At 39.4% G+C, this 25,484-nt stretch overlaps 2 protein-coding genes across 2 annotated transcripts in view; one reads left to right on the top strand and one right to left on the bottom strand.

Annotated features, from left to right (window-relative positions):
* The first annotated feature begins 1,987 nt into the window (after positions 1 to 1,987).
* csnk1db (casein kinase 1, delta b) lies at positions 1,988 to 12,166 on the top strand. Its single transcript, XM_017710995.2, has 10 exons — positions 1,988 to 2,490; positions 6,834 to 6,944; positions 7,081 to 7,229; positions 7,685 to 7,913; positions 8,122 to 8,292; positions 8,460 to 8,608; positions 8,867 to 9,035; positions 9,609 to 9,751; positions 10,337 to 10,407; positions 10,517 to 12,166. The coding sequence occupies exons 1-9, from the start codon at positions 2,415 to 2,417 to the stop codon at positions 10,367 to 10,369; spliced, it is 1,230 nt and encodes a 409-aa protein (XP_017566484.1). The 5' UTR covers positions 1,988 to 2,414; the 3' UTR covers positions 10,370 to 10,407; positions 10,517 to 12,166.
* A 4,522-nt stretch (positions 12,167 to 16,688) lies between these two features.
* slc16a3 (solute carrier family 16 member 3) overlaps positions 16,689 to 25,484 on the bottom strand; it is a 9,527-nt gene continuing 731 nt past the window's right edge. The window contains 5 exon segments of the mRNA XM_017710993.2: positions 16,689 to 18,756; positions 18,869 to 19,449; positions 19,451 to 19,649; positions 19,876 to 20,019; positions 20,236 to 20,486. Of these exon segments, the coding sequence (XP_017566482.2) occupies positions 18,329 to 18,756; positions 18,869 to 19,449; positions 19,451 to 19,649; positions 19,876 to 20,019; positions 20,236 to 20,458 (1,575 nt within the window). The 5' untranslated portion in view covers positions 20,459 to 20,486 and the 3' untranslated portion in view covers positions 16,689 to 18,328.

Below are 25,484 nucleotides of genomic sequence, written 5' to 3' on the forward strand. Positions count from 1 at the left end.
AGATAGAGGACCAGCAGAGAATATTGCTGGCCACCAAAAATCAGTGATAACACCTGTCCACTAACAAAGTTAGCCCTTATAGGTGTGGAAATGGAGGCTATGCGTCAGCATGCAGAGATGCCTCAATAATACTAAGAACCATAATGACCAACTGTTGGATGCGGATATTTTTGGTCTATCGCCTTTTGTACACCTTCAATACTCTCACATATTGTACAATGAAACATCCTGGATCCAGATGAAACAATGATGTCTGGGGAACCTTTTCTCTTATGAGGTAGTACAAAGCTAAATGTTGCCAAGAATAATATTTGTCATTGTAATTAGTTTTTACACATTATGTAGCATAGACTATGACACATATATTACATTACCCCTTTAACCATGTTAAGTAGCCCTGTCAGACAGTGGCCTACAGCGTTATTTGATGGAGATGAAAAAAAGGTTATTAAAATGTGTTTTCTCTATATCAACTTGATCTTACACTGAAAATATAACATCTAACAACAACAAAACGTCATGGAAAAAGTTAAACATTTGTGTACCTGATGATTGACATTGTTTTTATCTTAAGTAAGGATGGATTAATACAACCTTAAGGGCAGACCCCATATAATAGCTTGTTAATTATCTAAGGGTGTAAGTGATTTCCAGACAATGTTAAAACATTCAAAATGAACATTTAAATGAGTGTATTCAACACGCCCCTCTGTCTTCTGATGGTGCCTCATTTACTGTGTTTTGTGGAAACTTATACCTAAAGTTTAGTGTTGGATTCAGACCAAATTTCTGTGTTTTGTATCATGTTGATATGTCAATATAAGGCGTTTAGATTTTTGTACTGCTAATGCCTCAGTTGCCATTTCATAAGATCACTATTGTGTACAAACATGCTATTATACACGCTTTTGTTTTAAAATAAACGGTATTGTTCTGTGCCAAATCAGTCTGTTTTGCATACAGACAGAAGTCCGTAGAATCAGGACACTGTATCTAGTAAAATATCCAACATCGAATTAAATCCTTGTCGTATTTAACCTGTGCATCATTCCCCCCCCTACTATTTACACTAAACACTTCCAGCACGCACGGCAGTAAAGCACGCTGAATGTGCTCAGAGGAGGACAGTGTTGTGAGTAGTAGCTGCAGATGCAGCGAGCGGCCTGCTGCCTGCTGCTCATCCGCGCTGCACAACACGTGCCTGGGCTGTTACGCAATCACCTGAAAAAAAACTCAGAGCCATGTGTCAGCCTCGCGATTGGCTGTCTACAAACAATAAAACGTATTCGCAGCCAATCAACGAGCTAGCGGGCGCGTCTCTCGAGCTGGGGCGGAGCCTACTTATGCACTGTATCACACTGTTTGATCACAGATGTAATCGTTTCTACACTGGTTTTACATTATTCGTCACATTATCTTGCAAAATTCTTTGGTTTTTAAGAATTTTATATTTTCTTCCTTACTGTTTTCAGAGTTCCTTTCTGTTAAAGTCCCACACTGTACCATACTCTGCTCTCACTCCCTTTACCTAAGAGTTTCTTGTTTTGAAATAAGCTTCATATCCTCTTTCATCACTGTCACAGGAAATGTGGAAAAAAAAAACATCTGCCACTCAGCTCTCTCATCCCTCTGATCACAAGGAAAGGTTGATGTCTTTTTCTTTCAATTTCTGATTTTTTTTATTTTACTAATGACAAATACGCATTCCTAACAATATGGTCTCTCAATAGGACCTTTTCACATTACTCCTCCTCTTGTGCGCCCTGTAATACTCTTGCTATCTATGTGATAGATAGACTATATACTGTTCTACTATAAGGTAATGCTACAGTGTATTGACGCAGTTTGTTAAACATTGGAAAATGAGGATAAACTAAATATGATCGATTAAGTCACTGTTGTTTTTAGCAATTTCTGTAATTTATCTAATAAACTTCACCGAAGTCCCGCCCACATCGTGACGAGACGTTGCTAGGGGAAGTGGCGTCACGATGTTACGTTTCTGCGATACTCTCAAGGTAGAAGGCCTGTGACAGCTGGCTATCAGCCGCTACGGAAAGGGGGAGAGTGATCAAATCCACTCCCATCTTGATGAAAGGAGGACAAAATGACCATCAAACCTAGAAGAGCATAATCTACACACTCTAAGCTTTAAGCCAATGCTAATATTGTGGCATTTTATTCACTGATACATTAGAAAAGGAATGGTGAAAACTGAACTCCGCCGGAAGGATCCGAATTTTCCTCAGGGATTCGGGGGGGTTGGAGTAGCGTAAAGTCAAAAGGATTGCAGGACGCTTCTGTTTAACTAAAGTCGTTTTTTGTTAGGCTACAAGTTTTCACATCCGAGTTGTGATTTTTTTACTAATTGAAATCGCTTTACTGCTGGCTAGTGGGAAGGTGTCATCACAGCAATGGAGCTCCGAGTAGGAAACCGATACAGATTGGGCAGGAAAATTGGAAGTGGATCTTTCGGTGACATTTATTTGGGTGAGTATGAATTATACATAACTAGCTAGGTTAGTTGTCTAATTTGGTTACAAGTATATTTGCCTTGCTTGACCATGTTAGGCAAAAACCCTGTTTTTTAATGGATCTCTATGTGCCAGCTAGCTAACCGTTAACCCAGCTACATCGATGTTTGCCCCAAACCTAGCTTTTCGTATCTTGTTCAGGTTGTGTTACTTCTGAGCAGCTTAGTAAACATATAAATAGGAAAGATGTTTGTCCAGATATGAGATTGCCAACAAGTTATTTCGAAATGTCGTGTCATAAGGACGGAGTCATTTCAGGTTTTAATGCCTTAACTAAACCTACCAATTTCTCTACGAAGTTGTCCTTGCTACAGGTTACTTCAGAAGCTTACTGTTACAAGGTGGCTAGCAGAATGTCTTGATTTACAGTCTTTCAAATGTGTCGTTTCAGGTTCTGAAGCCATCATACTATTTGCTTAAGCCACATCCTGTGTATACCTATGTGTCATCTGAAATGACATCATTGGCTGTAAGGCATTTGGTGCTGGATTTAACTTACTTAACCCACATGTCCGGTCTTTTCAGCTGTGGACTGACCCATCAGAAGTTTCTAACCCGGTCATTCGTTATTTGGAGCGCAATCCTATAACACTGCAGTGAGCTTTAACTGTCTAGACAGGTTTCAAGAGAAGTCATAAGGCCACACCAGTCCTTGATGTCAGATCAGCTGATTTGGTTATGTATACATAGACAAAACTTGAGTGCCATTTTATAATAATATGCTTGTCATCTTGCTGTAAATGAATAGTGTGGCTGTTCTGGACCGGACCATGATTTTGGTGGGAAAATATTCATTGTCTGTAGATTCTTGACCTTTATTTAGATTGTTTCTTGTAGCATCACTGTCTACCCTTTCTATCACGCTCAGAACACGCTTTAAGAATCATTGACTTTGGTACATATACTGTAAGCCAAACAGTTATCTGTTATGGATGCTAATAAACTGAAAAGGCACTTTGCATGTTTTGCTCTAATTTGTCTTGATGTGTATTGTTCCATGTTGCAACTCATGATTTCTGTCATATGACAGTTTATACTAGTTGTAGTTCAAACGTTAGGCAACTGAAAATGAGGAGGTTTAAAGAAAGAATAAACAACATGGTAACATAGATCCTTTCAGAATGTGATCAGTTCATCATTTACAGTCTGGTCCAGTCACATTTGTAACAATATACACAAATATGTTAATTTTTTTTTTTGATAAACGGACAACTAACTCAATACAGCTCTGATAAAATAATTTGAGTGCAATGAAATTAGTTCTCTTGCTTTGAGTGCTGTACCGCGTAGTATTTGTAGTCCCTGCGCCCTCAAAATACAGGTAGTGACGTCCCAGTTCCTGAATGAGAGAATCCAACAAGTTAATTTTATTTTCATCCTCAGAAACAAGGTGCTTCAGATTTCAAACCAAGGGGCAAACCAGTACTATGAAGAAAGACATTTCAGACTACTTCATTTTTATAAATTGTCTATATTGTCAGCATATCGTTGCTGTGGTATCTAAACCTCATGACTGCGTTTTTATTTTCAAATTTTCTTTATTTTTGAAAATCCCATTTATAAACACTCACTGACCGTCACATTGTGTGAACGTTTCATGATGACTAGACCAGAAACTTACTTGGAGTGAAATCTCTGTATGTTTTAAGGTACATTAAAATTAGGGCCGAATGATTTAGGGAAATATCTAATTGCCATTTCGCTGACGAATATTGTAATTATGTATTTTAATGCAGTTATCTTGTATAATTTATTTTCCAAGCCTGTTTTTCGCTAAGAAGAGTTATCTGAAAGAAATTAATAAGAAGTAGTTGATGTAGATGGGAGCTGTCTTTTGGTAAATGATGTGGAATAACTATCATAGACTTCTTAAGCAGTTTAAGATCAGAGCCAATTTTGATCAAGCATCTGAGTGTCCACCTAGTGTTATGTTGATTAGGACATGGAGGGTGGAAACTGATCCCTAATGAGCACTGGTACACCCTCTGTTCACATCATTGCAGATGTTGAGTAGGGTGTGAGTGAAATTGGAGCGTGGGTGTGGTGCTATTTCCCCAAAGACATTATGTTGTAACGACATTTGCATGCTTTTTTTCCCCACTACTCTACACCTTATCAATGACAAGTGGGTTTTATTTGTTGTTTCTCCTTAACTGCAAGCACCGAATAGACCATTTTGTCGAATAGACCAAGTCCTGTAGTTCGCTTGTACCAGTTTGATTGAATTTGTGCTGAGCTTTCATTTGCAAAAAGTTGTCTGTGGCGAGCAGGATCCCACCTAATCTTTCACAGAAATGTTTTCCATATTCATGCTTTTCCCTTTAGCTTTGCGTTAGCTCCTTCATCACTGGGGTTTCCCAGCAGGTCTCACACACGCGTCACAGGGCAATGGGGGAGGACGCAGGTGTGTGACTCACCCGGAGACCTTTCTTGCTTTGCCTTATTTATCCAGAATTTCTGCTCCCTCGCACCACTGCCTTAACATGCTGCTACTTACATAACTCTACTGTATTTGGAAGGTGCTAGCTTTATGGTGTGAAGTGCCCATTCAGTGACAATCAGTACCAGCATCACATGCTATAGGCACTAGTGATTATAGAGCCTCTTTACATCTTATGCAACTGTGTACTTTGATTTTGGGCCACTCGTTGTCTTTGTTGAAAGTCCTTAATATTTTTAATCGTTTTTGACCAGTGACTTATAGGTTTCCACTTACTCCACTTACTTAAGTTGAGTTCAAGTTTGCTTACTGTTCAGGACAAAAAAGTTTCTTTGGCTGTTGAATTGTACCATATGGAAACAAGTTTAGAAGTCTTATTTCATAGGTTTTTGTTATGTAATGGGGCACGCCTGTTATTGGTTGTCAGTGCCTCTGGAGCTGTGCTGTAACCAGGCAGCACTGTGCTGTTTACATTGCTTTTAGATGGGGATGGGCTTCGACCTGTTCACTGTTACAGTGAGAGAAGGCTTCCATTCAAATGCATATCTAATAAAACGATCAGTGGATATTGCAGGAGCCTGAAGCCTCTAGTTAAGGTCGGAACTGATTTATGTTAGAACTAATTTTACATAGCTACTGAGCAGGAAGACAGACGGTTGTTTGTACTTGAAACTCTTACTGCAAACCTGAGTAACAGGTCTTTAAGTTTCTGGAAAAAAAAAATAGGAGGCCTAGTTCTCCAATTTCCTTTACACCCTGTTAGATTTCACCGTTAGATTTGATTTTAATAATGGACTAATTGCAGTTATGATTAGTTAGTCAGACATAACAGCAGCATTTAACTCAATGTCTTTTCACTAAATAGGTGATATGCGTTCGCTGATTCATGGTATCACCTGTGTTCCCTTAGTTGGTGATTGGCCTACATTTTATCATTTTTGAGGCTGTTCAGAAAAAGATCAGCCAGCCTGATTTTATTCTGTTTATTCACAGATATTCACAAATTTAGTTTATTGTTTGGTAATGACTGATTAAAGTTCAAAACAGTTAGCTACAGTCTCATGTAGAGATGCAGTATTTTAATAAAAAAAAAATCAAATGTGAAACTGGTGAAAATTTAAAACTATCACTATCACAGGATCTGTCAGTTGTTATCTTCATAGAAACCACTGTTGATCCAAACTAGGCATCTAGGCTCATCCTATTAGAATAAAGTGGCCAAAGAGGAGTTGGGGCTTATGTTATGCACACACCAGTGCTCACATGTCTGGGCTTGTTATTAAATTAATAATAAAGTCGAATAAAGTTGAGATTTAAGGGTTTCTCTTGTTACAGAGCATGGGAGAATACATTGAAAGTTCTGTTGGAGAAATTTTATCTCTGATCCAAAATAGTATGTATAGTAGTCAGTAATATAGTCAGATCTCTGTGGAATCTTTTTTTCCCTCACAAATACCAAAAAATTATGACACTGAATTTTGACCTTAAAGTTAGATGAGTACATTGTGCAAACATCAACATATTGAAATATAAATACATTCTGGGTACCTATTCTAGAATTATTTATATTTGTTCTATTGGGAAATGCTTTGCATCGAGAAACCACCATGCAGTACCATGCAGTAGAATTTTTCATTTTGTGTATCATCTTGTCTTTAGTGAAGGCATGCTTTCATAGCCTGGTCTGCTGCGCTATTAGGTCACTGTTTCAACTTTTCAGTCATCCAAGTGGAATCTCCCCACGCAAATTAGAAAGGCTTGTCATCTCGCTTGAGATATAGGCTGCGTTCAGTGACCTCTTTCAGTGTCCTAACAAGACTCCTCTCTCTCCTTTTGTTCTTTCCATCATCCCACCCTAGGCACGGATATTTCTGTTGGGGAAGAGGTAGCCATCAAGCTGGAATGTGTGAAGACCAAGCATCCACAGCTCCACATAGAGAGCAAGATCTACAAGATGATGCAGGGAGGAGGTGATGTACAAAATTTCTGATTAAAAAAAAAAAAACTTTAGCATTCTGTAGAGTTGCCAAACATGTATGGCTACGTTCAGTTCGGGTGGCTGGGGTCTGCTAACGTGTATAACCTTTTGTGATCTCCCCCCTGCAGTTGGTATCCCAACCATAAAGTGGTGTGGTGCAGAGGGGGACTACAATGTGATGGTGATGGAGCTGCTGGGACCCAGTCTGGAAGATCTCTTCAACTTCTGCTCCAGGAAATTTAGCCTCAAGACTGTCCTACTGCTAGCTGACCAGATGGTGAGACAAACACCACAGAACAATAATAAAACTTTATGTGAAATAGGAGGAGCTTGTTTTGTCAGTGTAAAAAAAAAAAAAAGAATCACGAAAGCACAGAATGTAACTCGCAGAAAGCTTGTTCTAGGTCTTACGCTCAGATGTCTACATAAAGCAAACAATCCCTTACTTATATATGCGCATATATATAAATAAAATATGTGCATGTGCAACTGTATCTTGAATACTCATCTATTTTACCCTTAAAGCTAGGATCAGTTGTTTAAAAAACATAAAATTTGCCAAGTGACATTCATTTTATAGTAGGTTTAACTTTTTAACTGTTTAATAAGCCTCGATGCTGTCAGAGCAACTCTAATGATTTGACACTTTCGTCAGTGTTAGTTTTGCACAACGGAATTACTGCATTTCAATGCAGCATGTCTTGACATAGGTCTACCTGCTCTAACCCACAGATCAGCCGTATAGAGTACATCCATTCCAAGAACTTCATTCACAGAGATGTGAAGCCTGATAACTTCTTAATGGGGCTGGGGAAGAAAGGCAACCTGGTCTACATCATTGACTTTGGTCTGGCCAAGAAGTATCGTGATGCCCGCACCCACCAGCACATTCCATACAGAGAGAACAAGAACCTGACCGGCACTGCCCGCTATGCCTCCATCAACACTCACCTGGGCATAGGTAAAACATAACTAGCTTCCCACATTCACTATGCTGTCATGTGGTTAGTTGGTAGCTGTGCTGTTAACTGGCACCATAAGCAGTATTATAGATGCTGGTCTTTCTGTCACAAAAAATTCTGCCAAATGTGTATGTGTGTAGTGTATATATGTATGTGTTCATGCTTGAGTGGTCCTGTATATAATTTTGTATCTGCATGTGTCCACAGAACAGTCTCGGCGTGATGACCTGGAGTCTTTGGGCTATGTGCTGATGTATTTTAACCTGGGATCGTTGCCATGGCAGGGCCTGAAGGCTGCTACCAAGAGACAAAAATATGAACGCATCAGTGAGAAGAAAATGTCCACTCCTATTGAAGTGCTTTGCAAGGGCTACCCCTGTATGTATTTACCCTTCTACGCTTTGTCATTTTTGCCTGTGCTTTTTAATCTAAAATAGAGGTGTTGTCAGAAAAGCTTAATCAGAAACGTTGCAAAAAGGTGTTTTATACTCTCTGACAGTTTGACAGTTGAGGCTTTTAAATTGCATTTGTTTTTCTCCCTCCAGCTGAATTTGCCACATACCTCAACTTCTGCCGCTCGCTGCGTTTTGATGACAAACCTGACTACTCGTACCTGAGGCAGCTCTTCAGAAACCTCTTCCACAGACAGGGCTTCTCATATGACTATGTGTTTGATTGGAACATGCTCAAATTTGTAAGTACTGTATGAACATAATTTGTTTTGTATCATTGCTTTGCCATTTGTGGATGTATTATCATTTTGGTCTTAAGACAGTAGTATAGTAGCATTTTAAGCACCCTATAAGCTTAGGGAGATTGTGTTTTAAAGAGTGCTGTGTGTAGTGATATATCATGTTCATTGCCACTTGTCCATTCTTTTTGATATTCTTTTTAATAAGTAAAGCACCTATACAGAGTCTATAAGTCTTTCCTTTTTCATTTTTTCTCCAAGGGTGCTAATCGGGTAGCAGAGGAGGCTGAGCGAGAGAGGAGAGACCGGGAAGAAAGGTTGAGGCACAGCAGGAATCCTGCCGCCAGAGGCATCCCATCAGCCTCAGGCAGACCCCGCGCCACACAGGATGGTGCACCTCCAACACCCCTTACACCGACCTCACACACAGGTGAGTGTGTGCATGTTTTTGTTCCTTTGTTTTTTAGGAATGAACCAAATAATTTAAATACTCAAATATGCATTTGTTGCTTTGGTATTTGGTTCTCTGTTTAGTATTTGGAAGTCTCGTCTTTTTTAAACCACCTCTGCTGTGGCCTAAAAATGTTTCATCAAGAAAAAGTCTTTAAATATAACAGTGATTACCATATTTATATATTTTAACAATGTTAAAAATGTGGTTTCACTGAATGCGCTTTGCCTCAAGAAACTGTATCACAAGTGAGGTGGGAGGAGGACATGACCGGTCTGTGACATTCTATGTACATTGGGACATGCGACTAACACAGCAGTCAGTGTGGGCTGTAACATTAATTACAATGGAAGCATATTTGTCCCATCAGACAGATGACTAAAAGATGCTTGAAATGTTATTGGACTTCAGAGTGGGTTTGAGAGTGAATATAATACTTGTTTGCAAATTTCAGTGAGCTTCCAGAGTCTCTAAAATGCTGTTTTTTTCCATGATGCGTTGAAGACTTTTAACTGTTTCTTTATAAACTTTTCTGTTCTCTTGTTTTCTCAGCAAACACATCTTCACCACGACCTGTAACTGGTATGGAGAGGGAGCGGAAGGTCAGCATGCGGCTGCACCGCGGTGCTCCTGTTAATGTCTCCTCCTCAGACCTGACAGGACGACAAGACACCTCCCGCATGTCCACCTCGCAGGTACAACCTAGCCAGGTGCTCAAAATGCCTACAGGATGCTCCGGCCCCAGCACATAGGGTGCTTCAGCAGAGTGGTCAAACCCTTAATAAACACTAGCGTCAACCTAACATCTGACTGTGTGTCTTAATGTTCCTTAAAGGGTGTTTTTACTGGAAATGGGACAGTGCTGTTTTTTGGTGCAATATCTTTAACATGAATGGTTGCAGTTCTATTTTCTCAATCATTTAAAGTATCACAGTTTAATTTGTGTCAGAGCTGGGCAACCAACCTTTTTAAAATATCTGTACGTTATGGATAAGCCATATTTGGAAACCTCTTTTTTTATAACATACCTTGTTTAACAATATTTTTTTTAACAAATATTGGCTCCAAGTGCTATGCATCCTTACATAGGAACTGTCAAATTTTATATAAATATATGCAAAATTTTATCCATCGGCTTAAAAAATTTTTGGATTGGATATGCTCGATTTAATTTCATTTATATAGTTTTTCATTATTGCACAAGTCTTCTCTGAGGAAACTTGCATAAATCAGTCATGGGATAAGAAAGGGTACTATAATGTTCTCTTTCTTCACCTCAGAATAGCATTCCCTTCGATCATCACGGCAAGTAGCTGCTCGCCATGTGCTTGTGTAACGGCAGCAGCACCAGGTAAGTTTGAGTAGCTTGTCATGCATAATATGTATCACAATTGATTTTCGGTCTGCTTAAGATAATTTATTTAAGATTAGTTAATATTCTGCTCTTCTTCTTGTTTTAGATTTAGACGACATGTCCCAGAAGCCTCCACTCTGCAAAATGGAGGGCAACGGTTGACCCACCTGTATGTGGCTGATTGATGGCTCTTGTCTAACACTGATAAAAGCAGGGCAGTCAGTCTTTCTTCAATCGACAAAACCAAAATGGTTCAGAACCAACTTGACCTCTTTGTTAAGGGTCTCTCTCTTGCTGTCTCTTCTTTCTTACTTTTTTTTTTTTTTTCACTCTGGTATATACAATATGTGCACATGCAGAGGATTGTGAGAACACTTCTGTCGAAGAGATGCTTATAGACTGACCCAGCAGAGACTGCATCAGCCAGCCAAACTCCAGTGTCCTCTACACTGGTGTCTGTCTTCATGCTAGCACATTCTCTAAACATCAGCAACGATTCACTGATTCTTTTCCATCCATGTGTTTTAAGGTTTTTCCATCAAGACTTATATATTTAACTGATTTAATTGATTCCGTTTGATGTACTGTATTTCTTTATTTTTTTAAAGTCTTAATTTCAAAGTTCCTCTTCCGTAACAGTCTCCATGTCTGGACTTGTCATGATTTTATTTGACCAATTATAATTTTATTATATTTTGATAGCCCTTTCTGTAACTGGTGGGTGGTATAAAATGGGTTCCGGTTGCATGGTCATATTGGTGTTGTAGTATGGACAGATCGCTAAGGGGCCAAAATCTCACTATTTCTTGCTCATGATAAAGGTCATGGAGTGGTTTACTAATCCTTCCCTGCGCTGTATGTTTAGCAGGGCCTGTGAAGCTCACCAGTCCCCCTGTTCCTGACCTTTAGCTTTCTTAACTGCTGTATATTACTGCCTTCCCCTTGTTGTATCTCTTTTCTATTTACAAGCTGTGAAAATTGTAATATATCCATGTAAATGTTTCCATTTTCACCTAATAGAGACTATGAACTAGCCACAAATCAGCAACAATCCTAAAGCATTAAAAGATTTTTCTTCATTACTTTGCACAATGCCAATGAAATGAAGTGCTGGACATCAGAGGGCTTACCAATTATAAATCTAATGATCATCTTTTATAACTCAAAGTTAACTATTGAAAGGCACACCTGAGTTTTTCAAGAGGGCAAGCAAAAGTAACATGCAAGTCATTAGGTGTTTGAACATGTTGATCGCTAGATGCTTGTTTGACGTAAACTGACTTTTCCAAGTCGCGGTTGTATTCAGTGAGATGATGAGGTGAATATGGATTCCTCTTTAAAGAATGTTCCAGCACTGATGTGGCTCAACAGATGTACCCAGAAGTTAATCCTGGGTTCTATGTATCAAACTTCTCAGGGAAGGTGTGCTGATCTGAGCTGCTCTTCTTGCTTCCACATGTTCATATCATAATGAAGAACAGTTGATTGGATGGAGCTGCTCTTACATCAGTGTCCTTGCTATGAGATGTCTGATGCATATTTCTAATGTACCTGTCACATCTGAAGAGGGCAAATGTTTAAGGCCTGAATGGGTGATTAGCATCACCCAGGTCTCTGAAGCCCGTGGCCATTTTGGGCTCAACACTTGGTCTTGTGAAGTCATGCCAATCTCTGAGCCCTAGTAGAATTTGTATCACTGTATTTGTGCACCTTTTTGTGTACATGTGTAAATAAATGAACCACTTGTATTATTTGATCTTTGATCTCTCTGTTCTTTGATTGTGCTTGTTGAACAGCGTTGTAGCTGCATTGCAGTTGTACTTGTGGAAGATGGAGACTGGGAGAGTAAAACATTCCTGTTAATGGAAGTTCCTGTTTTTGGCATGGTGATCTCAACTGAATGTCATTTATGAAGAAAACTAGCCCTTTCAGTGTCTTAATACCATTGTAGATTAAGCATTTTGATAAAGTAAAAGCATATAGTGTAAAGAGGACAGTTGTGTACTGCCCTCTGGTGGACACTATGTAACTTCATAAAAGTGCTGGAAATTGTGAATATGCAGTTGTTGACAATCAAAAAGATTTATTTGAACTGTCAGTGGTTTTCAAAACAGTCATCAAAAGAACTAAAAACAAGAGCATTCAAAAGCACTGCAGCATGATACAGTGGCCAGGACTTGACAAAGGATATGATGTGAGAAGGGGCATCTTGACAGAAGACCACTGTGAAAAGAGGTATCTGCCTGATACCCACAGTCCATGGATTATGGTACATTTGTGAGGATGTTGGGCTAAAAATAGTGTCCAATAAATTTTATTGTCCCATAAGAGCTCCAAAGAAGAAGAGAGTACTGGAACTCTAGCTTGTGTGGTGCCTGTACTGCTTATAAACTGGCCCAAGTCTTGCCAAACTGGACATAAGTTTCCATCTTTCCAGGCCACTGTGGGAAAATGATCTCCTGTCTCTTAGGGGAAAAGTTGAAAAAGTTGTCCTTTAAAATATTCAGAGAACCATTTATGCATTTAAAAAACACATAACCTCCTTCATTAAGGCTGTGGAGGATTATAGGAGAATCTCCCCAAATTGTACAACAAATGGTTTTGTCTGTGTTATGTGGCTGACTGAGCAGGGGAGGTACAGAGGATCAGCGGTTCCAGATGTGTAAAACTGATTAAATGAAGTGTCCAACAGATGCTGTGCAACTGTTCATTAAAAAATCCAGCTGAATTTTCAAAACAATAACTGGGTCTGCAAATATAGTAAAGAGTAACAGACTTCAGAGAATTCAGGGGCCAGTAGAGAAGGATACCAATGTCTGATAAATGTGAAATCTGATCAGTACTTTATATCTAATAATAATATTACTGTAAACAAATCTACAAGAGCATCGCCAATACATTGAGAACATTGTGTGACACTTCAAATGTTTGATTGCAAAAAACATTTTTTTAATATACATCCCGTTACAAAGCGCCATATTTTTACAACTGTGAGGCGCCTAGGGACCAATCATATACCAATTGAAAGAGTGGGTTATAGAGTTTATGACTGTCACTATGGCCGTGAACCTCCAACAGGTACCAACATTTCTGAAAAAAAGGTCTCAGCATCACCAGATCTCACGTCGTGTGACATTTTTTGTGGTGGTATGTTAGGGATTCTGTTAATGTGCCACCAACTCTCAACACCGAAATTGCATTAAAAGAGCCTTGAGTAGAGACACCTGACATGATCAACCAAGTATGAGATGAATTTGACCATGCTGTTGATGTTGTCCTTACAGCTGGAGGAGCTCATATTGAGCACTTGTAAAATTACATAATAAACTTAATGCTCACTTAAACCATTTACAATTTACTGCATTGTTCTGTAATTATTTACAAGTGAGATGAATCATTTTGAAATTGGACAAATCTTTTTGAATCATCCTGTACTTTTTTCGTCTGATTTTCTTCTAACATTTAGCTTTATGTGCTCTTTTAAGCCATTTTTTCTTCCAGTACTCCAGCTCTTGTAACTGTTGCCTGCAGTACTGATTCAGTATTTCTAATGTGTCAGTGTGAATGCCTCAAATAATAGATGTGTTTTTTCCTTCAGTAGCTCAGCATGACAGCACCCTGTCTGCATTAAACACTGTCCCTGAAATTGTACTCACTGATAGAGCTCCTTGTGCAGCTTTGCTTTGTTAATGAACTTAGACTCTAGTTGTCTCAACCATATTCAATAGAAATTCACTATACTTGACTTCACATACTAGGTCTGGAGCTTACAGTTTGTGTGTTTATGTGTGTTTGAGTGTGTGTGTGTTTGTGTTGTTGTGTGTGTGTGTGTGTGTGTGTGTGTGTGTGTGTCCAGTACCTTCACGCGACACAGCAGACTTCTGGTGAAAACATTTGAATGGATCTGTGGGTTTTCTGTATCTATAGCAACTTGCAGGCTTTAAATACTGAGTCTGATCAGTAAACTGTCAGGCAGTAGGAGAGGGCAGGCCAAATGACAGCTAATGCATTTAAGAATGGACACCAGCTGGACTGACCTCAAAATACAGCACAAATCTGGGACTAATAGGATTGGCTATATGCCTTATTTGTGAACTACAACTGTGGCTGTATGGGGGGGGCTGAATACGCACAGTACATAATCCAGTTTAATCTTCTTGGGTGCTTCATGATATTTCCTGAATTGTAATGATTATTTTTATTATATTTATTTCCACTCTTTTATCATCTAATCTTCTCAGTAGGCTAAACAGAGCTTACATAACACAGTCAATTGGACCTTGTTTACACAAAGTCCTAAGGAATTTTATTGTGTGTGGTTACGCTAAAGAACGTGTAATTATTTTTAGATGCAGAGAACCCCATAGACTTATTTTGTATCTGCCTCACTCACTCACATTTAGCAGGCTGAAGATTCGCCTCAAGGGGGACTTAGTAGCACTTAGACCTCAAGCTTTTGTGTGTATCTATATCTACAGTATATTTCCATCTTCTTTATGTGCAAATTGCAAGGAATTAAATGAAAATGCATACAAAATCTTGATTTTTGCTGCACAGGAGCTAGATTCTGGTAAACTTGCTTTTAGTAATGAAAATCTTTTACACAATGACATAATTTCCTGTAAAAAAAATGTCGCTTTACTGATAAAAACGATTCCATTGTTAATTTTAGGTACGTTGAAATGTGTGTACTTTCGGCTTCCCTGACCTACTAATAAGCACATTCTGGTTATTTTATCTTTGTAATTTATTTTTATTGTTATTTCTTCATCAGAACCTTACCCATTTATGGAGAAAGTCCTGCCTTTCAGTGAAAACAGCCAGTTAGCGTTCAGTTTATGTCACAAGCAGGAAAAGAGATATGCATTAGCGCAGTAGCCAGAACAACCCACAAAACCCCCTATTTTTGTGCATTATTGAACCAAATGCTACAAACTATGAAATTTTTATCAAATATGTTTTGAATGGTAATTTGAGCTTCAGTTTTGTGTTTTTAGGTCTCTCACTATTTCAAGAGAGGATTCTGGCCTTGTATGGCTGGAAATAATCACCCAGTGGCATTGACAAGAGGCCTGTTGAGTTGACAGATCTTCCTATAAGATCTTTGACAAAAACCATGAACATCTTGGCTTTCATGTACGTAAGTTTGCAGTAACTAATCTGAATGTATGTTTCGCTGCGTTTTGAAGGCAGCCTTAACTACATATCCCATAATCCTGAGTGCCAGCACTGATGCAATTACGAGAAAATGCCTGATCATACTAATCTTCGCTAATCAGCCGCTGTGTTCGTTTACTCTTTTATTTTGTCACTTGAGAGCAAGAAGGGGAGCTCTTTATAATATCTGCTTTGTGTTCTGCAACAAGTGTCTGCTAACGTGAGCTTACTTCAAGATAACCTAAGCTAATGCTCAGGTAGCCTAGCCAATACATTCAGCGAAACGTTGGTGCATTTTGAGCATCGACCCATAGTTTTTTGTGAGTGTTTAATAAGTAAAACATTGGAAAACATCGCATTTGTTACAAAAGTTCGTTTTGCTAGCTAGCCTTCTAAAACGGGGTTTTTCCTGGGTAAAATACGCTAACGGCTAATTAACACAGCTTTACATGTGACCTGTTGGCATGTTTGCAGCGTCGTGGCGCATCACTGCCTTGTAGAGTCACAGTTGACGTGACCTTCCTCACAAAGCTGCCTTGTAGGTACTGACTTAGCTCTATGAGATAGTCTGGTAAGGACAGCTGTCTGCAGTTTCGCACACGATCCATGTAAGCCCCACAACTGCTGCTTTCGCGCTAAGATCACAACTGTTTGCTACGGAGCCCCGCTGGTGACATCCGTTGGAACGAGATCCTAATGCGTGGCCACGACTTAGTAAGCCATTAGGATCTCATTCCAATGCTTTACTAAGTCATGGACACAACTCAATTATCTCATTCCCACGCCTTACTAAGTCATGGCCACACATTATTTTTATTTATACAGGATGTCACCAGTGGGGCTCTGTAGTTTGCCGATGTAGGAGACATTCTCTTGAACATTTACTTCCTCGGCTGTGAATTTTGTCAGTGTCTGTCGAGGTAGGCTGTGGAGATGACCACAGGCAAAACTGTGCTTGGGTTGTGACGTGGTTGAATAAGCGTTTGGCGTCAGTAGGGACACTGATCTCAATTCAGCAGCACTGGATTCTATTACTGGTTTCTATTTCAGATAGGAAAGAAGGGAAACCATATGCGTTTTATTAAACACACATACCCAACATGAAAAAAGAGTGGTCCATGTGTGAGGGCAGAAATATTTATTTCTAAAATATTCTATGGGTTTGCATTTGACTGTCGTTCAACTTTAAGGCACAGCCAAATGTAAAGCATACATACGCAGCATCATGTACACTCTGCTGGTTAGCAAACGAAAGTCACACCAGACAGACAGGTGACCACTGAAATGTCCCCTGGCTGATCCAGTAACTCAACTAGAAATACATAGTGGGTTTTCCGGAATGGGATGTCCTTTCAGTGCTGAGATGTACAAACATGTTTTGAACACTTTTATAACTGATACAACCCAGAACAAAAATGAATGTTTAAATACAAACAACAGGTTGGTTGATGGTTGTGCAGCTGCCACGTCTGTCCCAAAATGTAAAATTAACAGAATTATTGCACAAAACTAAAAAAGTAATAAATAAAATACTATAAAACAAAACTAACAATCTATTACATCCTAACAATAACATTAATAAAACTATTGGTACCAGTACCAAAGATTACTATTTGATAGCTCTGTTGCTATTGCCACACAAAAACAATTTAGTGCAAGCTCATCTGTGCTGTAGAGGTATACACAAGTGTTTCCTAATCCTGGCCCTCAGAACCCTGGTTTGGTATTTCTTCTGTAATGACACACTTAATTTTGCTCACCAATGAACTCTTAATTACCGAATGTGTTTAATCGTGTGTTTTAGAAGAAGAGAAAGCCCAAAACTGTAGGCCTATGGCGGCTGGATACTCCAGGATCCATACTTGGAAACCCTGGTGTAGACATTCATCTGTGTGGATAGGACCTTGTGTTTAAAACCATTCTTCAAAGCTGTGTGTTAAACAAAGGTGTATGTTATACAGTTTTGAGTTTGGTGAGACACAGGTCCAACATCTAAATTTAAAACCTAATAACAATGTCCATATAATATGTTCTCATGCTCACTCAAGGACAGTTTAGCCACAAACAGTTCTTCACAGTATGCCTAATAACACAATATACAGCAGCCAACACTGTATGCCAAAGACAAACATGTAGAACATGTAATATTAATGCTGATGCCCCATGAATGTTTACTGGTCATAGATTTGGTGACAAATCTACAATGAAGTCTGAGACTTTAATCCATTTTAATCTCTCTTCTACACTCTTAGTAATCTGTGTAGTCCCTTTAAATAGCACCTCATCCCTTCTTAGATACTGAGTACTTTAATGTTGTGTTCTTGGACTTGGCCCACTGGATTTTCATTGAAGAATCACCACTAAAAGAGTTTAAAGAAGGCTTAAACAATTAAGAGTTTACATTCTCTTTTTGGCTTGCTTGCATATGATTATACATAAACTTTACCCATAATCTTTCTTTTCTGTGTTTTCTTTTGTTAGAGATACTGTCATTCTTGTATTTGGTTCATTGGATAGGATTCTGTTATTGTCTTGTTACTATACAAGGCAATAAGAGGCAAAGCGTACTCTAAATACATTTGTCTATTATGATTTTGTATCAGTGAAATTGAAACATTACCACATATTATGTGACACGCAGTACAGTAAAGCTCACAATATCAAAACACCAGTCACACACACAAAACTGCAATATCTTGATTTAATCTGGTTCTTTCTTCAGTCCTTCTGAAAACATTTATGGTTCCTTATGGTGATGTCATCACAGAGAAGATTCAGGTTCAACAACACATCCATTCACTTTGGTTGCTTCTTTTGTACCTGTCTCAAGGTCTACCGAGTCCATCTCATCCTTACTGGCCGCTGGTTCCTTTGTGGACCGATTCTGTGGTTCCACCTCTGGCTTTTCACTTGTTTCTTGATTGCTTTGTTCACCTTCCTGCTCCTTCTTGGGCTCTGCCTCTCCTCTGTCACCTCCATCCTCGTGATCATCCTGTTGAACTTTGTTCAGCTGCTCCATCTCAGTCTCCGTTACAGCCCTCTCCATCTTTGCACAAGGATCAGACTGCTGGGGCTTCTTTTTGATGAAGAGCAGATTGCAGACACAAAGTACTACAGCTGAGAGGACCACCTCACAGCCTGCCAGGAGAAAGACGTACATGTAGACCTTGGTGGCATCCAGGAGACGTCCTGCAATCCAGACATACAAAAAAAAAGGTTTAACAAAAAAAAATTATAAGCTTTTATGGTTTTGTGTACAGTGTATCAGAAGTGGATCAGAGGGGTAATAACGTGAACTAACCTGCACCGGGTGGTCCCACTAGTACAGCAATGGCCTCTACTAGAAGTACAAGTCCAATGGCACTGGAAAACTTCTCTGTTCCCACGATAGCCATTAGTACTTCAAATTGCAAGGCCCCCACCATGCCATAGGAGATACCAAAGAAGATGCAGAAGACTACCAGTGCTGAATAGTCCTTTGACATTGAGCCTATAATATCAGTGATGCCATTGAAGATCATGGCGAAACTGAAGAAGTAGACACAGCGTGGGCGTACCCACTTCAGTCCAGCAATAATACCACATGTGGGCCTGGCAAAAATATCGATGAAACCAAGGATGGTGAGCAGAAGGGCAGACTTGGTGTCCTCATTGCCCAACTCTTTGGCATAGCTTACCACAAAAACTGGTGGCACAAAGAGACCCAGCACCATAATAGCTGCTGCCACTGTGTAAATAACAAACCCCCGGTCTTTAAAGACACTGAAGTCCAGCAACTTGTGCTTTGGTTTGGGCTTCTCTTCTACTACCTTGTGTGCTTCCTGGTCCTCCTCACTCTTCTTAGGAGCTGTCAAGGGTCTCATGAGGGCTCCACATGCACAAAGTTAAGCAGCATGCCCCTAGGATGAGGAAGCCACCACGCCAACCATACATGTACTGAAGAGCTTGGCCCAATGGAGACAAACAGCAAAGTGCTACAGGACTTCCAGCTGCCGCGAGCCCATTGGCTAAGGGCCTTTTCTCATTGAAATATCTGTTCAGCATGATGAGTGAAGGCTGGAAATTCAGGGCAAGACCGAGACCTGCAATACATCACATGTTATATCAAAACAAATGAAAATTAATTATGTTGACTTGACAAAGCAAACATAATGTTCTTCATTTTATTATTAACAAATTATTATTATTATTAACTGTAAGACCTGCTATGTCAGAGAAATTAGAGACAAATTGCACAAAGGTTGCACAATTATTTGGCTCAAAACTATGAGAAAGGGAAAAACATAACATTTAGTAGATGCAACTCACCTGTGATCACTCCAGTGCTGAGATAGATGTGAATAATGCTGGTGGAAAAGGATGCCAAGACCATGCCAAGAGAAGCAAAGAGGCCACCCACCATCATTACAGGTCGACACCCAAAGCGATTTACCAAAACGCTACACAAAGGCCCTATAAGAATCAATTCAAGCCAATCAATTCATTATTCAATTCAATAAATATGTGTATACATGTCACAAACGAACATGTAACACTACATTTGCATTGAAAAAAGGACATTCATTAAGGTATCAAATGAAGGCTAGCTGGTCAAACATTCTAGGCTGTATTACTGACATTTGTTAAACCAAATTCACTGATCCTTGCTGAATTGTATCATGCCCCTACCTGAGCCATAGAGCATGGCCAGCAGAATAGAGGAGATCCAGGCAGTGTCACTGTAGCCCACACCAAACTCTTTAATCAGCTCCTTAAAAAAGACGCTCACGGCTTTGGGGAAAGCATAGGAAAATCCAGTGATCACGAAACAGCCAAAAAGAACGGCCCAGCCCCATCCTCCATCTGGGGCCTTCACCCCACTGCCTCCTTCGTCCAGTGCCACTCCTCCCATGATGCTCTGTTCAGGTCACTCACAAGTACTAAAAAAAAGAGACAAAGCACATATATTGGCAAAAGCATACAAGTTATAATGCTGTACCTGATAATGGACAGGGAGGAAATTCTTTATTCAGTTTTCCACTTCCACTGTTATTTCTGTTTCCAAGTTCACAGGAAACAAACTCTTTGTCCGGACAGGAAATATGTGTCTCTTTATGATGGACTGTATGAGCAAACATTTCCAGTTATTTAGTGAGCAAATGTAAGAATGTAAGGAAAAAATGTCATGGGGGGATTTTAAAAAACATTTTTAATAGTAATGGAGTTCACGTCACTGAAAACAGAACTACTTGAATCATTCTTCTGATGTGCGGAACTTCCCACTCATGCTAGTTCCCAACAGCCATTGACTCTCCTCAGATGTAGCACAGCAGGCTTAATATCCACCACATCTTTTTGAACAACTGTCCACACATCACTGCTTCAGCTTAATGCATTCAGAAGAGAAAATGCACCCTATCCTACATTTTTCCTGTACATAACCTTTCCCTGAGGTCAATTTGTGTGGTTTTATGTGCAAAAAAAAAAAGTTAACATTCTTCATTTTCACATAACCATTTTCCAATCTTTCTATAACCCTTGGACTTACAACAGCCTGTGTTTGTGATATATGTAAGTGACTGATATATGTAAATGAAGTCTCTTATGACTGGCTGCCTTGTATTGTGCCTCATTCAAAAAGCTGTCCTAGCTGAAATGTGCAATACCAACAGTCTTTTAAACTTCAGTGTGAATTTTGCATGACTAAAATTCTGTATGCTGAATAGGTGAATAAATGTAAATACACTGGCTTTCTTGACAATATAAAAAACAGTGATTTACGTAATGAGGTGTGAATTGTATATTTTAAAACGCTTACATACTATATCAAACTTTTTCATTCAAAAAATTATGCCACAGCTCCACCACACAGTTGTGTCAGGGGGAGGGGGGTGTGCTGTCTGTCCTTTTACTGGAAGTGCCCTCAAGAGCTGAAATGCTCACATGCATTCACAAACACAAATTAGTACAATACAATCATTAGCATCATATTGACTCTGTTTTCAGATATAAATCCCTCCACAGCCATATAACTGTCTCATGTTATATATACGCATTTGGCCACTGGGGGTACACCATGAGCCGTCACGGGACACATCTGTACTAACCCATGTCATTTTACATTTGAGCATAGTAATGTTAAAGCAGTTCTGGTGGTTAGGTTTGTTTTTGTACTAAGCTGTTGGTCTGTGAATCTTGTTAAACTGTGAATCTTGTAGTGTCATCACTGTTCAGCGCCAAGTGCTGGAGCAAGCTTTTCCAACATATGGATGTAGAAGAAAATGCCACACCATTTCTACTTTAGTTTTTAACAGTGATTATCACTGTGAATTATTATTATTATAGCTTCAGATTCGCTTGTTTCAACATAAGTGGCATATGAGCATGAAACATTTCCACCTCATCCGATCCCTTTAAGTCAAGTTCAGATACTTTAACCTATAAATAATGTTCTTCTGAAGGCACGAGGACACATACTGCTAGTATCTGAGGCAGTGGAGAGCATATGGTTTTGCAGCTGTACTGCTATATCACAATTTTGCAAAAGGTACCCATCCAATCTTCAATACTGGGACATTTTAAAATAACTCCCGAGAACATGCTGTCTTCTTGCTCTTTATAAACTAATTACAAGTGATGTCCACAAAATTACAATCAACAACAGCCAACAACATGCAACATTCTGTATATTTTGTTGATGGTAATTGAGATTACATATATAAAAAAAGGGACTCTTTCCATTTCAATATTATCTATTTAGTGTGTTATACAGCAATCTTCAGTGACCCTTTCCACTTCTCCACTTAGCCTACCATTATACAACAGGAAGCACTGCTCAAATATTATACTATACATGTATACAATTTAAAAATTATCATCTAGATAAGCCATACATTTCTGATGCATGTGATTCATCATTTTGGGTTAAAAACCAGTCAGTCATTTGGGTTAAAAATATTAGTTACCACTTAAACCTAAAGGAAAACAAGTGGATAAATGTGTAACAGATCTGACTTTATGTCTAAACAAAGTCTTAGAGTAAGCAACTCTTCCCTGAGATGGCTAAAAGCCTTAGCTCACTGTGTCCTCTCTATGACAAACATCCTGTGATAAGAACAGTATTTGTGAAACTTCCTTTTAACTGATTGAATCAAACATGACAAACCTGTGTCACCACTATGTGATCTTCAACTCATGCAAGACCAAAAGGACACAACTAAACTACACAGTATCCAAAGAGGTGTCAGCATTACATTAACATTACATTTTCAAATGTAGATCACTAAAGCAAGATTACAAGTCTTAAGAGGATTCCCAAAGACCAACACATATGAGTGACAGTAATTCAGAGCCTTAGCATGCATTGGATAACCTACCCAGCTGCTCCTAGGTGTCTCTCCACACGTGAATGAATGTCTGACTATGGCTACCACTCTTGTTGAGGCTTTTGTGGGCGGGGGTTTGGAGGTGTACCCTGCTGGATAAACCTTGCTTAACCCCACCCTGCATGGTGCCAAGGGCTTCACTCACCCTAAATTAAGACCATGACATTTTCTATGTAAAGATACGTTCCACTAAGATCATTAATGCCAAAATTAGAAATTACGTGTGGCGCGCATATCAATTCTGCATTCTCTATTGTGGCAGGGCGGGAGTGCAAGAAAGATAATATCGCATGCCTTATTCATGTGGGAGGTACTTCACACCAGTTTAAAGCAGCACCACATCTCTGCTCACATCATGCGCACATGGCTAAAGTGTAAAATGTGTGGGTCAGGGTGAGAGGGGTTGTTGGTCCCAACTGAAATGAACACATATTCTCACATTAACTGTACATAATGAACAGTCATGTTTACTCATTTAACCGATTGAACTCAAAAGGGCACTCAAAAGTGGGCAGTGCATGATTCTCATAACTACATGGCTGGGGAATATAATAATAACAATTTTTAAAAGCAATGAAATGTCACAATACATCAGTGTTTTTCTGAGCATATCATAGATATCAATACTTAAAGAACAATGAACAACTTCAAGTTTCATTACAAAGGCAGCATAATTAGACCCGTTTGATTGGATTTAGGGCAGCTCGATGAGCAAAACAATGAATACAAATAATTGTATTCACAGTTTTCGACAGTATTTTTAAAGTACTATCACCGGTACACCGGGTTGTTTTTGTATGTACAAACTTAACAAAGCCCGGAAAAACTAAATTCCATGATACCTATCATGTATTGAGAAAATGTCTGTTATATCTGTGATGTTATATTTTTGCCATATCGCCCAACCCAACTGCTAGCTTGCAAGCTTCATTAGTTTCATACTAGTTACAAAATAATTCTTAGGTGTTACTTAAAAATATGTCTTATATTTAATAATGTAATATACATATAGTTGAAGAGGTTCAATGTAATTCTATATGGCAAGTCAGTACTCTGTACCCATCAAATAAACTCTTCATGTAAACTCTTCATGTAAGCTGAAAGGAGTTCTGTACCTTACAGTACTTCACAGGTCATCACACCGACCCACATTCTCAAGGATTGGGCCACTGGACGTGTGACACTTTATAGTCAATTGTGCAGGAGATTGCTCTCATTTCAATTTATAAGAAGAGACCTTTTGTACTCCTCCAGGTGAAACAGGGTGCCTGCTGAAGAGCGTCTCAGCTGCTATTGTCTGTCCTTTTTTAGCCCATCCTCACAACTGTCAGCAGCAATTACTGTCTTTTCACAGCTGCCGTCTCTAAGCTTAGTTTGCACGTAAGATTCTTTTGAACATTTATTTTACACCCTCATTTTACAAGCATGGTAAGGTTACCGTGTATAGCATGGCTATGTTTGGAGCCAGCAGCTCATCTGAAAAACCAATTTCTTTGGCTTCCATTCAGTTTTCTAGGGGCATGTGTTTTGACAGTCATGACAAGTCAAGACATTAATTAATCATTCAGATCATTATTTTGATCATTTGGAATGCCTACAATACAAATATATGTACATTTTATTTACTATCCAAAACCACCAGTGATCCTACACGTCTTGTGAGTTTTACGTGATGATAATGGTAAAATAATGTTAAATTGAAAAAAAAAAAACGGTTTGTTCAGGCCCTGCAATGGACTGGCTACCTGTCCAGGGTGTATCCTGCCTTCCGCCCTATTTCAGCTGGGATAGGCTCCAGCTCCCCCGACCACCCAGAAAGATGAGCGGTTTGGAAGATGTGTGTGTGTGTGTGTTGTTTATTACTATTTTGCCTTGCAACGCACTGCACGTACCCCACCACCATAAAGGCATTTTAAAGCGCTTATCTCAAAACAGTGTCCCAGACATCAGGCAAAATATTAAACCATTATATGTAATAACTTTCTATGAGGGCTCTTGTAGATGCTACAGACGTGACGTCTGGTTCCTTCCACTGCGAACAAGTCTGACTCTGTAAATTTCTCTAGAACGGAGCATTTCACAGAAGACCACTCTAAATGATCTTGTTTACCTCTTAACCATGTCATTATGCAGTGCTGTGAAAAACACCGGCGGAATTCCTCTTTAAGCCGTACACAGTAGTGTGGCGATAACCTTCTGAAGAGACATCTTTATACTCTGACCCATAAATTCTCCACGACCTCGGACACCGGGAATGATGCTGAACTCAAACAGCGACAGAGACCGCTAATGGACGCTAGCGCTTCGGTCTATGGCAGTAGTAAAGGAGCAATGCGGCGGCCATGAGCTCTGATCCCACACAGAGGACAGAGATGATGTGATGTGATGATTCGTGTCTAAATGGTCCAGAGAAAACGAAATGTCGCTCTGTTCCTAATAATGAGCACGTGTCTTCTACCATGTGTCGATGTTTATCTGTGTATTTCGTTTATATTATCCTCTCTCTCTCTTGCGTGCTGGAGCTCCGGCTACGTGCTGATGCGTACGTGACTG

The sequence above is a fragment of the Pygocentrus nattereri genome, chromosome 13 (assembly GCF_015220715.1).
Source record: "Pygocentrus nattereri isolate fPygNat1 chromosome 13, fPygNat1.pri, whole genome shotgun sequence".
NCBI classification, from domain to species: Eukaryota; Metazoa; Chordata; class Actinopteri; order Characiformes; family Serrasalmidae; genus Pygocentrus; species Pygocentrus nattereri.